General features: G+C 53.8%; 1 protein-coding gene across 4 annotated transcripts in view; it reads right to left on the reverse strand.

The window, feature by feature from the left end:
* Positions 1-227: 227 nt before the first annotated feature.
* The window catches only part of LOC113437730 (CYFIP-related Rac1 interactor A-like), a 35189-nt gene continuing 21762 nt past the window's right edge, over positions 228-13654 (reverse strand). Inside the window, exons 1-11 of one of the 4 annotated variants that reach the window (XM_087939473.1) lie at positions 7906-7987; positions 6482-6563; positions 5446-5567; positions 4943-5048; positions 4297-4433; positions 3411-3488; positions 2947-3063; positions 2678-2757; positions 2322-2373; positions 1699-1769; positions 228-409 (exon numbers count right to left, since the gene is read on the reverse strand). In XM_087939473.1, the coding sequence (XP_087795599.1) occupies positions 346-409; positions 1699-1769; positions 2322-2373; positions 2678-2757; positions 2947-3063; positions 3411-3488; positions 4297-4433; positions 4943-5048; positions 5446-5567; positions 6482-6554 (900 nt within the window). In that variant the 5' untranslated portion in view covers positions 6555-6563; positions 7906-7987 and the 3' untranslated portion in view covers positions 228-345. Of the gene's footprint in view, positions 410-1698; positions 1770-2246; positions 2374-2677; positions 2758-2946; positions 3064-3410; positions 3489-4296; positions 4434-4942; positions 5049-5445; positions 5568-6481; positions 6564-7905; positions 7988-13654 lie in introns of those variants that run through there. The other 3 variants (XM_087939471.1, XM_087939472.1, XM_087939475.1) reach the window with 3 other exon arrangements.

Below are 13654 nucleotides of genomic sequence, written 5' to 3' on the forward strand. Positions count from 1 at the left end.
GGAAGAAATCTTCCTCCCCGCTCCAAAGACATGACATGCGGGGGGCGGGGGGGGCGGCCGCTGGTCATCCAGCATGGATGGGGCTGGAATCTGCACAGCCACTCGAGACGAGAGGCTGGTCCCTGCACTTTGGCCAGCACTGGACGGAGCCGGTCATCTTGGAGCTGGACTATCTAGTGCAGTCCAGTCTATTTTTTTTATATATATATATATTTTTTCTTCACAAAATAAGGGATATGATGACCAGTGGTTATTTATAGCAACATGTCAACATTAAAATTTCTGCCAGAGGCACCATGAAGAATTTTTGCGTGTGTCTCTGAGGAATGGCTGCTCCAGGAAGTTTCACTGCAGCAAAGCACGGATCTGCTTAGAAGTGGTGTCGTCACTGAGGTGCCGGGTGGTGTACCTGGGAGGAACACAGCGAGGGGAGGGTAAGCCCAGCCAGGGAGAGACATGCACGAAGCTCCAAAGCCTCTGGGCCCCCCGTAGGCGAAGGAGGGGTAGAGGGCCTTCGCCCATGGACAGGAAAGGGAATCGGGGAATATGCTAGCGAGGGGTGCCTGTGTGTGTGTTTGTGATGTACTGACATAGCCAAGAAAAAATGGGTGAGCTCCAGAACAGGACCAGGGTGGAAGAGAAGCGTCCCTTAAGGCCAAGTTGCCTGAGTGCAAAGCTGGACGGGCAGTGGCCGTGTGGGGTGAATGCAGAAAACCCCTGTGACCCCACCTCCTGACCACGGAACCCCAATTCCTTCCTGGTGAAATCCATCAACACAAAGACACACAACCGCATTGCCTGCCTGCCTTGCTCTTGGTGATTCCCACCCACCCCAGGGGCGGCATTCACACCTCGCTGACCTCTTCGCTAGGCTGCGGGTTCAGGGCATTGTGCAAACTGAGAAAAAGAAGCACTGGGGCCACCCGGTTTGGGTGCTGGGTGAACCTGGGTTATCTGATGGACCGTACAGGGAGTCCTCCACTTAACAATGGTTCATTTAGTGACCATTCAATGTTACAATGGCACTAAAAAAAATAAAAATTCAGATGCTTGGCCACTGACTCCTATTTATGGAGGTTGCAGAGTTCCAGTGTCATCTTTTGGGACCTGACAAGCAAACTCCAGGGGAAGCCAGAATTGCTAGCCCTAGTAGCAACTTAACAACTGCAGTGTTGTGGCAAGAAAGGTTGCAAAATGGGGCAAAATTCACTTAGTAAGCGCTTTGCTAAGCCACAGAAATTTTGGGCTCCATTGTGGTGGTAGGTGGAAGACCACCTGTCCAAACAAGTGAAGTGTTAGAAGTGAGGAGAAGCAAACGGCCTTCAACTGCCAACCGGTTCCTATTGAACTGCCAGCTGTAAATCATTTCCGGTGCCAAAGCATCCGCTGGACGGAAGGAGCCAGGCCAGCCCTGACCCTAAGAAGGCTTCACTTCCTGGCCTGACCAATGGGACCGTTTGTCTTTGGGCAAAACAAGAAGAGCCATCTATGTAATCGGAGGGACAGAGGGACTTCTGCGTGGTGAACACCTCCTGGCCAGCCGTCTCTGCCTATGTCTTCTTCCCAATTGCAAAGGTCTCCCAGAAGGACGACGGCTGACCCTCTGGAGTCCCAGCACCCAAGGCACCTGGTCAGGAGCCACCCTGTGCCTCTGGCGGGGGCGGGGGGCGGGGGCGGGGACCTTGGGAGCTGCCATACCTCAGAGCGTTGAGAAGGCCTTCTGTGCTGTTGGAAGGCTGCTCCTTCAAGACCTTGATGCATCCTTTCATCTAGAGGGAAAGAGGGGAGGGAGGGAGGGAGAGCTTTTGAGGCGCAGCCAGATCTGCTGACTGCCGCTCCTGGGCTGTCACCCAAAGAGGCTCCTCCTGCCCCCCAGCGGCCTTTTTAGGCATCGAACTGGAGCCTTTCCTTGCCAGGGAGATTTCTGCCAGACTCTCCGTGGCTTTCCTTTGAGAGGCCTCCCCTCCTCTCTGCCCCTCACCGCCAGCCCTCCTCTTGGGAGGAGGAGGGAGGGCTGTAGGGGGTCTCACGCGTGTCCTCCTGCACGAGCAGAGGCCGCTCTCCCAACGGGTTCGCCCTTCTTCATGGAAATCCTCCGGGAGGAGAAACAATGCCCAGAGTGGGGAGAAACAGGAGTGAGTCTCCAACTGAAAACCCACCCTGTGAGGGAGGCCGGGGAGCTCCCAGAAACTGCCCTTAACCTAGAGGGCTGCACTGGGGAGGGGGCTCTCTAAAAAGTTACTCACGTCTATTTTGGAAGTCTTTGCGAATGCCCCCACCGGGTGGACGTGATCGTAGAGGATGATGACCCCCACCATTACCCGCATGCAGAAGAGGAGGGTCTCCGTACTGGTGAACCGGCTGCGATAGTCCCTGTGGGGAAGCAGGAGAGAGACCCCAGTTTCCTTCGGGGGGATGCCAAAGGCCGCCAATCCTGAGCTGAGTCTGCAGCCCTTCGGAGAAGCCGGTTTGCCAGGGAGTCTTTTCCTGTTGCATCCGCACACGCACACACACACACACGCACACAGTCCTTCTGCACGTAACCAGCCACCCTCCCGGCCAGAGGGCTGCCTTAACCCTCCTCCCTTCCTGGGGCCGGAGTGGCAGGGTGCCTGTCGCGTGAGCAGCCCAGCAGCCTCCAGAGCACAAGCCCGAGGGAGAGCGAGCCAAAACTCACGGCGTTTCCAGCATCACTCGGCAGACACAGGCCATGGTGCTCAGGCAGTCGGTCGTGTCCTCTATCGGGAGAGTTTTGTTCTGAGAGGAAGAGAGCGAGAGCTTCCGTGGGCCGAGGGATCTCCCTCCCCCCCCCCGTCCATCCTAGGGCAAAGGAGGGGGCTCAGGCCCTGGGCAGACCCTCTCTCCCTCCCAAGCCTCTGCAGCCCTGGGACATTTCCCTCCCTCCTGGCGCTTGCAAAGGTGTCGCCAGAAGATCCTGTGACTCACCTCTGAGACAAACTTGGTGGTGGCGCTGCTCAGAGTTTTCAGCATTGGGGTGGCTTCGGCGTAGAAGAGGGACATCCGGTTGGCCATCTCATTGTTGACCTCACTCTCCGCATCCAGCTGCGGGGGGGGGGGCACAAAGCAAGGCAAGGCAAGTGGCCTCAGAGGGGCCAGTGCAGGACCACGGTGGGGGAGGGGTTTGTCTGGGGAAGAGGCGGCTTCCCAAGCAGGGTCTGCTTTCCCCAATTGCAAAAGCCCACCCGGCTGAGAGGAGACATTGGTCCTCCCAGATGGTTCCCTGGCATTTTTCACACCTGAGTAAAGGGTTAGGGTTAGGTGCAAAATTGGTCACTACCTCATAAGCAAATAATAGATTTTAATTTTCACCTCGTTGCTCTGCCTCAAATCTTTTTCATACCAGACTTTATGTGTCCAAAACTTAGCAAAGCAGAGAAGCGTTTCCTTACTTGCAAATTGTTGATTCGATTTCGGCTGATGGTCCTTCTGTAGTAGCTGAAATCATTCTGAATGGCAGGATTGGTCATCTGAGGGAGACAAAGGGGAACGTGCTTCCTCCTGGCCCCACCTTGACATCCCTGGAAGCCCCAGGAGGCCCCGGCCTGACAGCAGCTGATCCCCAGACTGGTAAAACCCATCATCCCCAACACATCCGGGTTCCTTAGTAGAATCCCCATTGAGCTGCTCCCTGCAGCAACTGCTAGAGGAGGAAGGGGGGGTGGGGGGGGCAGAAAGTTAGCATTGACTCTTAAAAAGGACACAGATAGCTTTTCTCCAGGGCAAATGAGTTTAGCATTCTTTCAGAATAAAATATTTTGAGATTAGGAAGTGCAGTTGCAAGGTCTCCCTCTATGTTACAACCCCTTGCTTTTTAAATGTTTTGTGGGAAATTTTTAAGCCCCTGTTTAGCGCTCTTCTGAAGGAGTGCTAATCTCTGAAAATCTGGCAGGCCCTCTGGGCAGGCACTGGGCTGGAGCAAGATGGGCCTTGGGCTGGCTGACAGTGGCTGAGGGTAGGGACCTCTGTGTGCGCGTGTGCGTGCGTGTGTGTTCAGCTGAGCAGGGACCTGACTCTTGCCAAGCTGCCTAGGTAGGAGAGCCTTGGGATCAGCTGCCAGGGAGGGAAGCCTTGTTCCCTGGTCTCTGGCCGTACAGAGTAAAACGGCTCTGTGGAAGTGGGGACTGGTGGGGAAATGGGAAAGGAAAAAGCCCCAACCGAGTCGTGATTAAACAGGGTTAGGGCCAGTTCTGAGGCTGAAGCCTCCCCAGGATCCCCTTTACTTCATTCTCCTGCCCCTATCCACCCCCTGCCCCCGCCTGCCCCCCAGCAAGGTACCTTGAGCTCATCGAAGCTGAGGGTGAAGTGCAGGATCTCTGCAAACTGCTTGGCCAGGGCCTGCTCCCTCTCCAGGTGCTGGGTGGGGGCATAGGGGGGGCTAGTCAGGGCCTCCAGCAAGCTCCTCAAGGCATTCTCTGCGGGGAGGGGGGACAAAGGGCAGGTCAGCCCCTGTGTGCCGCTTTGGGTGGGGCGGCTGGTGCAGTGCGACAAGGGGGGCACTGGAGGCCCATGGGGAAGCCCCTCCCCTCCCCTCAGGTCAGGGGGAGAAGGGGCGCCCAGCCAGGCCAGGCTCTTGGGGCCCAGCTGTGCAGGGGAAGCAGCAGGCCGCTAAGAAGGGGAAGCCTCAAGAATGGAGAAGAACAGCTTCTCCAAATGGGGAAAGTGCAGCCCAGGGACCCCCGTGCCCAGAAAAGCCCCTCCCTCAAACTGGCTGGTGCCAGAGGACGCTCGGGCACAATCCTGGGGCCTTCTCTCAGGTCACCAGGGTCCCAGTGTAATATAACATAAGGGCGGTGTAATAAGAAGTACAATCAATAAACCAGGACAGCGGTGAGGGTCCCTGTCCACGGAGAGGCAGCCTGGGAGACGGGCTGCACCAGGGGAAAGGGCCCTCCCTCCCCCCACCAAGCAGGCCTCCATTTACCAAGCCTGAGAGAAAACTCGTAGAACCGTTTCAGCTTCGCCACCAGAGGACAGACGGCATTCCAGGCCTTCTCCTGAAGCTGCAGGTCGCAGGGGTTCTGGATGGCCTGAGGAAGGAAGCCGCAATGCCAGGCCTGCCCTTCCCAAGGACCCCCATTCACTGCTGGGGTTTCATTTTCCCCGGGAAGCAGCTGCAACCCCAACCGGGCCTGTTTCCCCTGGTGGATCCACTGGGGAACTGGGCCAGCTGGGGAGCCACTCTGGGGCCGGAGAAAAGGCCCCCCTGGGCAGCGGGAGCCCATCGTCAACCCCCACGGTTTGGGACCAATCTACCTGCGGGAGGAGCTCTGACTAACCAAGGCCAGCAAGACAGAAACGTTAGGCGGCCAAATCCCCCCAACAGAATCCCGGGTGAAGGATCCCTCGGCTGTGAGAACGGAGCCTCCCGCTTAAGCCACGGTGGTGGCCCAGCCTGGGGTGCTGCAAGCTCCGCTCCGCCCGCACCTCTCGGATCTCTTGACCAGCGCCGGTGTAGGACTGCAGCTCGGCCAGGATGGTCTGGGCCTCCTCTAGGACGGCGTTCACCTGGTTCCAGACGGCCGTCTCGGCTTCTGTGGGCTGAGCATCTGCAGCACACCCCACCCAGGAAGGAAGGGAGGGAGGGAGGAAGGAAGGCAACGTTCAGAAGCTGGGGGCCAAAGGGGTGGCCACCGAGGGGGAAATGTGGAAGGGAGGAGGATGATTGGCCGGCCAGGGATGGGAAGGAGCCAGGGCACTTCGGAGGGCCCCCTTGTGAGTCTGCCAAGCGCCGCCCCAAGGTGGTTAGTCAGTCCAAACCGGCCCCTGGAGGAGCCAGGTCTTCAAGGGAGCCAGTGAAGTGGCCCCGTGGGGTCCATGAGCTTTTGCCCCCCCACCGAGGACGAGAGAGCCCCCAGGAAGGAGGGGGGATATCCGGGGCTTCCCCAGAAAGCCCTGACTCATGAGCTGCTTTGCTCTAGCAAGCCCTTTGGCCCCGAGCAGGGCAGGAGGAAACAATATACAGGACAACCAAAGAGAATGGAAAGCGTGAAGCAGAGCCTGATACCTGTAAGGGCTACCTGGCTGCTGCTACTAGGCAGGGGTCCCCCTCCCCCTCGGATCTGATGGGCCAGCACCCCCCCCCTCCATTCCTTTCTCCCCCGACGTGGGTTCCTCCTTCAACCGAATTCTGGGAGATGAAGTCCCCTTTCAGGCCAAGGGCCGCGGTGCCCTCTAAAGAGGGGAGGGGCCACCGATCACGGTCATTGGGGGTCCCTCTCCAAGTGATGCTGCCAACGAAGCCCAGAGGTCCTTCGGGAGACGGAGCTCCTGGCCCCGCCTTCCTCTTGGGAGCCTTCCCCCGTGCAACTGCCATCCAGGGGCCAGCTCCACCAGCCTGCTTGGCTACCGCCCAGCACAATAACACCAAAGGAAAGAAAATCAACGTGAATAAGGCAAAAATTAAGGAAAGGACTTGAGAAATTAAAATAAAGACAAAAATAATTTAAAAAACCCTTCTCACGTTCAAAGTCAAGGGGAAAATTAGGGCCTTGGTCATGCTCATTATAAGTCAACACTTTAAGAAGGCTCCCCATGTGACACACCTGCAAGAGAAGAGACAAGAGGGAGAAAAGCATGATGGGTCATGGGGGGTGAGGATGGGGGGAGGGGGCTGGGAATGGCGCCTCATCTGGGACAGAAAGAGTCTCCAGCAGATCCTGGGGAACCGGTCAGACCACATTCAATGCAGAGCCAAAGGCAGGAAAACCCAGGCAGGCATTGCGGGTGTCCAAGCTGAACTAGGACCGCCCTGGCCTGCTTCTTCCTGCCCCGAATGGAGGTGAGCATCGGCTGATGGTGAGGAAGACCAATGATAAGGAAGAGGGGAGCCACTGTTCTCTGACGTGGGGAGGGGACACCCCTATGGCAGGCTGGCCTGCGGTAGCCCATCGGGGCTGGAGCGCAGCAGCTCTGCGTTGCTGCTGCCCTACTGAAAACCGGTTGCCTGCCAGGAAAGTTTTGAGTAGAAGTGCAATGCGAAGCACCTGAAATGGATCTCAGCCTTTCTGGGGCCCTTCCAAGGCTTCTCTCGGGAGTAACCCCTAGAGTGCGTTCCCCGGTGTGCCGCTGGAGGCCCTGAGGGTGAGAGAGAGAGAGAGACCACTCGAGCCAACCTTCCGCTTACGACTCTTAGCCGCCCAGCCACGGCAGCTCAGCTGAGCACAATCAATGAACGTCCGTCCATTCGTTCATTTTCTCCCAGAGGCAGAGCTGCTTCACTACAAGACAGGAGCAGGCAGAAGCCGCCCGGCTCTGCGGCATTTGTGCCAGCCAAGTGCCCCCTTTCTTCTTTCCCTCTGGGGCTGGGCGGAAGGATTGCTTCAGCCAAAGGCTCTGAACCCTTCCCCCACTGGGGGGCTTGCTTTGGGGTGGGGGTGGGGCAGGGGGTTGCCTCTGCCTCAGACTTGGGGGCGAAGGTCAGGTGCAACCTGGCCTGAAGTTGGAGGAGCTTCAGCTGGGTTTTAAGTGCTTCATACGGTTTTGCTTTTTACTTCTGGTTTTCCAGTCTGCCATCTGTCCTGAGCACCCGGGAATGGCAGGAGGGGGTGCAAACATCGATAAGAAGGGCAGGGATTTAAGGACCCCCAATTTGCCTGATGGGGAACTCTGCACCCAAACTTCCAGGGACGTCCAGGCGTCCGCTCTAAAACTGTGGCCGCCCCTCCCTCCCAAGGGGGGAAGCGTGCAAGGCTGCCTGGGGGCAATGGAGCTGCTGCTTCTTTGTAGCGTCAGCCGCTGCAGCGGTTGGCTCCCCCCACCAGGCCAACATAGGAGTCCATGGCCCAAGCCCCCCCCCCCCAAACTGGTGGAGAACAGTGACTCCCCCGGCAGGATTTATGGGGGCCCCACCGCAGCCCAGCCCATTCTTTTGTGTCCGGGACTTACTTTCAAAATCCAGGAAGAAATGAGGACAGTTTTCTAAATCTTTGCCCAGCACTTTGATCAGGTTGCCCATGGCGGGAGGCCTAAAGCAGGAGAAAGTGAGGAGGGTGGGAAAGCACAGGGGGGTGGTCCAGTTGGGACGAGGGCCACCCTCAGCCCCCTTTCACCACCAGAAGCCCCCCAGCAGGCCTCCTACACCCCCCCCCCGCCCAAAGACCAGATTGCAAATCCTGATTGTGCTCAGCTCTGCTGGCATCAAGTGATTCCCCCCGCATTGTCTCAGGGAGAGCCCCTCCCAACGCCCCTGGGGTGCCAGGAGCACTGCCCCGTGGGCTGGGGCCGGGGGGGGCAGGAACTGGGGCCTGGGGAGCTGGGCCTCAGCCCCTTCACAATTGGCCCCACTTCTGCTCTGCTCACCTGGGAGGGGACCCTGGGGGGGCAGCAGAGGGTCCGCTGGGCTTTCAGGCACTTGAGCCCATGGAGTTCTGGACCTCTGGCGCCCCCTGCAGTTGGGTTCCCCTTTCCACCTGGTTAGGAATTCAGCCTCAGACCCATTTCTTTCTTTCTTTCTTTCTTTCTTTCTTTCTTTCTTTCTTTCTTTCTTTCTTTCTTTCTTTCTTTCTTTCTTTCTCTTCCTTCCTTCCTTCCTTCCTTCCTTCCTTCCTTCCTTCCTTTTGTCAGACATTTTCACCATGTTTACATTGCAAAATTACGCTTAACCCTCGCAGAGTGTGCCGCTGCTGTCTTTTGCTTTTTCTGTTTGTCAATCTTGGCACCCCCAGGTTGGTACCTACTCCCCTGCGCCCCTCTTTGCTTTCATGCTCCTTTGCATTAAGAGCAGCTAGCTAAGCATCCCTCAAGGTGCCCTTTTTGCTTCTTGCAAGCAGCCACAACCTGGCAGTAGGACCGTCCTCCCCCCCCCAGATCTGGCTCTGCCTCCCCTGAACTCTCCCTCCTGGCTCAGGAGGCGGGGAGGCCAGAGCTGAGCTCCGGTGGGGAGGAAGAGGGCCGGGGGGGCTGTGCCCTGCAGGGGTGGCCCTTTTACCTCTTTTTATGGCGCCTGGGCAAGGTCTACAGCAAGGTACCTGGATTTCGGAGGGGATTGTGACCCACTTCATCAGCTGAGGGGATTCTGCAGCAAGGAAGGGGGAGGTGTGTGGGTGTGTGGGTGTGTGTGGGTGTGTGAGTCTCCCAGCTCAAGAGCCTCCTGGCCAGCTCAGCAGTTCCCTTCAGACGGCTGGCCTGAGGTGTCTGAGCAGGAGAGTAATGTCCTTGGTGTAAACTGAGGGTGGAAAAATGGGCACCTCAGGTCAGAAAGAGACACTCCGTCCCTTGTTCCACACTGGAGGGAGCCAAAGGATTCGCTGTTCCTGATCGTTCTGATTTTTATTTCTCCCATCAACAGCAAGAATTCTTTGATGGATTGCAAAGGTATTAAGAGAAAAAGAAATGCCTCAGAAACCTATTAAAGCCACTATCTCAATGCAGAGCAGCAATTAAAAAGTCAGAACAATGTTGGGTGCTGCCTCTGGAGGTTCTCAGTCATCCAGGTCCTGGTTGTCCCAGAGGTGCTTTTCCAAAAGACAGTTGGACTTTCTCGTTTTTTTCCGTCTTAAAAATGTTTCACTGAAGTCAGAACTGAAGAACCTTCTTGGGTGAGAAGTGAAATGCCTTATAGGAAAAAAATCAAGAAAGTCAAGTTGCCTTTTGAAAAAGCCCCTTTGGGACAATGTTGAGTCCTGTTTTAAGAAAAAGAAACCACCCTGTATGTATTAGGAGAGGACGGTGAGAGGCCACCTCACAATGTTTATGGTAGCAGCATCCCAGGATTTGAGGGGCTGCCACAAAGAACAGGGGGGGGGGTCCACCTCTTCTCCAAAGCACCAGAAGGCAAGACAAGAAACAACGGGCGGAAACGCATCAAGGAGCAAAACAACCTGGGATTAAGGAGAAACTTCCTCACAGGGAGGACAACGGACCAGCAGAGCAGCTTCCCTCCACAGAGCCGTTGTGGGGGCTCCATCACGGGAAGATTTCAAGGAAGGAGAGGCCGGACATGGACAACCACTTGTCTGAAATGGGACAGGGTCTCCTGTTTGACTGGGGAAGATGGACTAGAAGGCCCCCAAGGTCCCTCCCGCCTCTATTCTGATGATCATTTGCACTATTTGACACCCGTTCTTAGTGCAGACGATCAAGCAAGTTATAGAGGGTGAAGTTCTGGAGGTCTTCTGAAAATGGGCAAGTTCAGAAGAGAGCTGGCTGAGTGTCCTCATCTGAATGAATAGGCCAAATGTTTAGAAGCAGCCCCTGTCACTCATCTCCTCCTTCCTGTCTCTCATGCAGTTACAAATGATTTCCTTAGCTTTGACCCCAATCGATGCCTATCAAAGTCACATGGCGGAGGGTGGAAATTAACTATTTTTGAAGAGAGTAGAGCAAACTGGTGGAGTCTGTTCAGCTTGAGCAGATATAATTGTGCCCTTTGGGGAGGAAAGTTGGAAAGTCTTTGCATGACCATACAGCAATGACTCCGGATTGAACTACCAGAATGCAACTGTTAGAATCCAAGCTTCAAACTCACTGTTGGATAGAAAAGCACCAGACGCAGATGGAAGACCCAGTGAACTTCTTAAATTGGCAGAAGAGACAATTTAAAAGCTGGGTCAGCAGAGACAGAACAGGAATGTGCAGACTGGAGACTGAAAAAGACTAACGTATATTTGTATTCCAAAGAATGTAGAATGTACAAATGATCAAAGTATGCAATAATTTAATTCATGTAATTAAAGGTTTGCTTAAGATCTTGCAAAGACAAATAGAATAACTCAGATGAACAGCAGGTTTCAAAACAGACAGGACATGAGACAGTGAGTGTAAGATGGCCAACTGAAAGAAAGAACCAGAGGAGTTTTAACTCTGTCTTCCTGACTACATCAAAGCCTTTGGATTGGGTAGGTCATGCTGCCATCTGAAACATGCCAAGAATATACGTTGAGCCACTACTGCAAGGAGGGAACTGGTGCTCAGGTAGGCAAAAATAGTAAAAGAACCATTCGCTCAATTAATTGACTCCAGTTCTCCAAGGCTGGATAAATTAGGTCCTAGGAAACAGAAGAACTAGCAGAATCTCCAACTGAAATTTCTGGGAAGTCTTATACCCCGACCTCAGCAAAGCACTTGACAAAGATTCTCCTTAATAAAATGTTATCATATGAACTAAATCAGTAGTCTCCAACCTTTTTGGCACCAGGGACCGGTTTCATGGAAGATAACTTTTCCACGGACCGGGAGTGGGCTAGGGATGGTATCAGAATGATTCAAGCACATAACATTTATTGTAAATTTTCTAAATAAATAAATTGTGCACAGGCAGGGAACAGTGGAGCGGGTGGAGAGGGGTGGGGCCAGCCAGGGGCCCATTTTACCAGTTCTCTGAACTACTGGGAGCAGTAATCAACTGTAGAATCGCACCCCTGAATTGCGCCCTGCAAGGGGCCCACCTCCAGCACTCCTCTGCCACCCCCCTTGCCTCTTAGCACCCCCCCCAAGTCACCCCAATGCCCCCAGGGGGTAGTACCGCCCATTTTGGGAACCACTGCTGTAATCACTTCTCAATAATATTTAAAGATCTGTCCAATTTTTTTTAACTCTGACTTTTGAGTGCTTTTTTTAAACTTTAAAGTTATTGGTGCTTTGGGATTAAGGTATTTAAATAATGGCCTGTATCATATTGGGGATCTGCCCTTTAGAAGAGGTTTTATAGCTATTAGATTTCTTTTGTGGCATAAAGTTACTGAGCATAATTTCCAGCCAGCTGAATACTTTGCATTTCTCAAAGGTTTTTAAATGAGTTTTCATCTATACGCTCTCTCTCTCTCTTTGTGTGTGTGTGTGTTTGTGTCCTTTCTGTTTTGTTGAAGTTTTATAATAGGGTGAAGGGGTGTGTGTTTCACAATGGCTGTAATACATTGGACAGTGTATAATGATATTTGTTTTATTATTTTTTAAATTAAAAATGGATATGAAACTTGCAAGATTTGTCTATATGTCCTTATGAAAATGTATGACGGTATTTGTGGAGAAGGCCGCTCCCCTCCATTATAACACTAAAAAAATTACTGAAAAACACCGGGAAACTGAAATTTATATTCTGGTTAATAAGTGTATTTAAAAATGCAAGATTACAGTTTTCGGATGAAAATTTATCTGGATGAAAAATTAACAGATTACATTGCAATATATCAGGGGTGGGCAAACTACGGCCCACGGGCCACATCCGGCCTGTTGGTCATTTTAATACGGCCCGCCTCTGGAAAAAAAAATTCCCCTCTGAAAAAAAAATTGGGGCCGGCCAAAAGAGACCCCGCGCCGCGTGCCATAAAATCGCAAACACAACACGGAGCTGGGCAGCCGCTTCCCTGGTGGCGGGGCCGAGGTCGCCGCCCAGGGAACGCCCACTGCTTTCCCTCCGCCCAGGCTCCGCTCAGGTGTCCGGCTGGGGCTGTCAGGAGTTGCTACCACGGGCGCAGCTCCGCGCGGCTCCAGTCCCGCGTTGCCTTGGGAAGGGAAAGGCAAAACCAGGAGCCGCTGAGCCTGAGCCTCCGGTGCCACTGCTGTCATTGCAAAGCGCCACCGCGGCTCTTCCTTTTTGCCTTTCCCTTCCCGAGGCAACGCGGGACTGGAGCCGCGATAGCAACTCCTGACTCAGGGGGCCTCCGAGGGGAGGGGAAGGAGGAGAAGAAGGGGAGGAAGGGGGGGGACAATTCCCAAAAAATCTTGTGCTGACCCGGCCCGTCTGTCAAATTTTAAAAGTCAATGTGGCCCCCGAGCCAAAAAGTTTGCCCACCCCTGCAATATATAATGATATAATTTTACAACTCACCATAATGCAGAATCTGTGGGAGCCCTGAATCTGTTTTCCTGTAACTAGACAATCCCATCTGGGGCTGGTGAGAGATAGTGACACCCGAAGTGTGTTGTTTATGTCCAGTCTACTCTGTAATTTTGGCTTGGTTGCTGTCACTGCAGAAAACCCTCCTTCACAAAGATGGGATGTGGGAATTACCAAAACTGTGACTTAGACAAGTGCTCAGTATGAGAAAGAGGCACGGACAGAAATGGTGAATTAAAAAATGGGCAGGCCGTGCATGGACTAAAAAACAGGTGGGAATCTGACTTAAGGCCTGCCGTCAGATGATTTTGCTCCAGAGGAAAATCAGAATAAAGACATGGAAAAGCTTTCATGGGAAGAGGCTCTCTTGTTCTGCTCTGGAGGAAAATCAGAAGACACAGAGAAACCTTCCCTGGAAGCCGCTCTCTGCTTCTGCTCCGGAGGAAGCCCCCAAACAAAGGACCTGGGGAAGCAGGAAGAGGCATGAATGACCACCACCTGCACTCTTCAATGGCTCAGCATGGGGTTTCCCTTCCAGATTACACCAGTGACTTGCCAGTGGGGTAAAGTACCAGGCTCTATCTTAGACCCAGGACGCTTCGACATCTTCGTCAATGATTTGGACGAGGGGATAGATGGGGAGCTCGTCCAATTTGCAGACAACACCAAGCAGGAATAGCCAACACTCCAGAAGATAGGCTTAAGATCCAGAAGGATCTAGACAGATTTGAACATTGGGTGCTATCTAATGAAATGAAATTCAATGGTGAAAAAAATAAGGTTCTACATTTAGGCTAGAGAAATAAAATGCATGTATAGTATAGATGGTACCTGGCTCAATAGTGAGAGGGACCTTGG

The sequence above is a fragment of the Pseudonaja textilis genome, chromosome 10, assembly GCF_049901715.1.
Source record: "Pseudonaja textilis isolate UNSWEBS1 chromosome 10, rPseTex1.2, whole genome shotgun sequence".
Classification (NCBI taxonomy): Eukaryota; Metazoa; Chordata; class Lepidosauria; order Squamata; family Elapidae; genus Pseudonaja; species Pseudonaja textilis.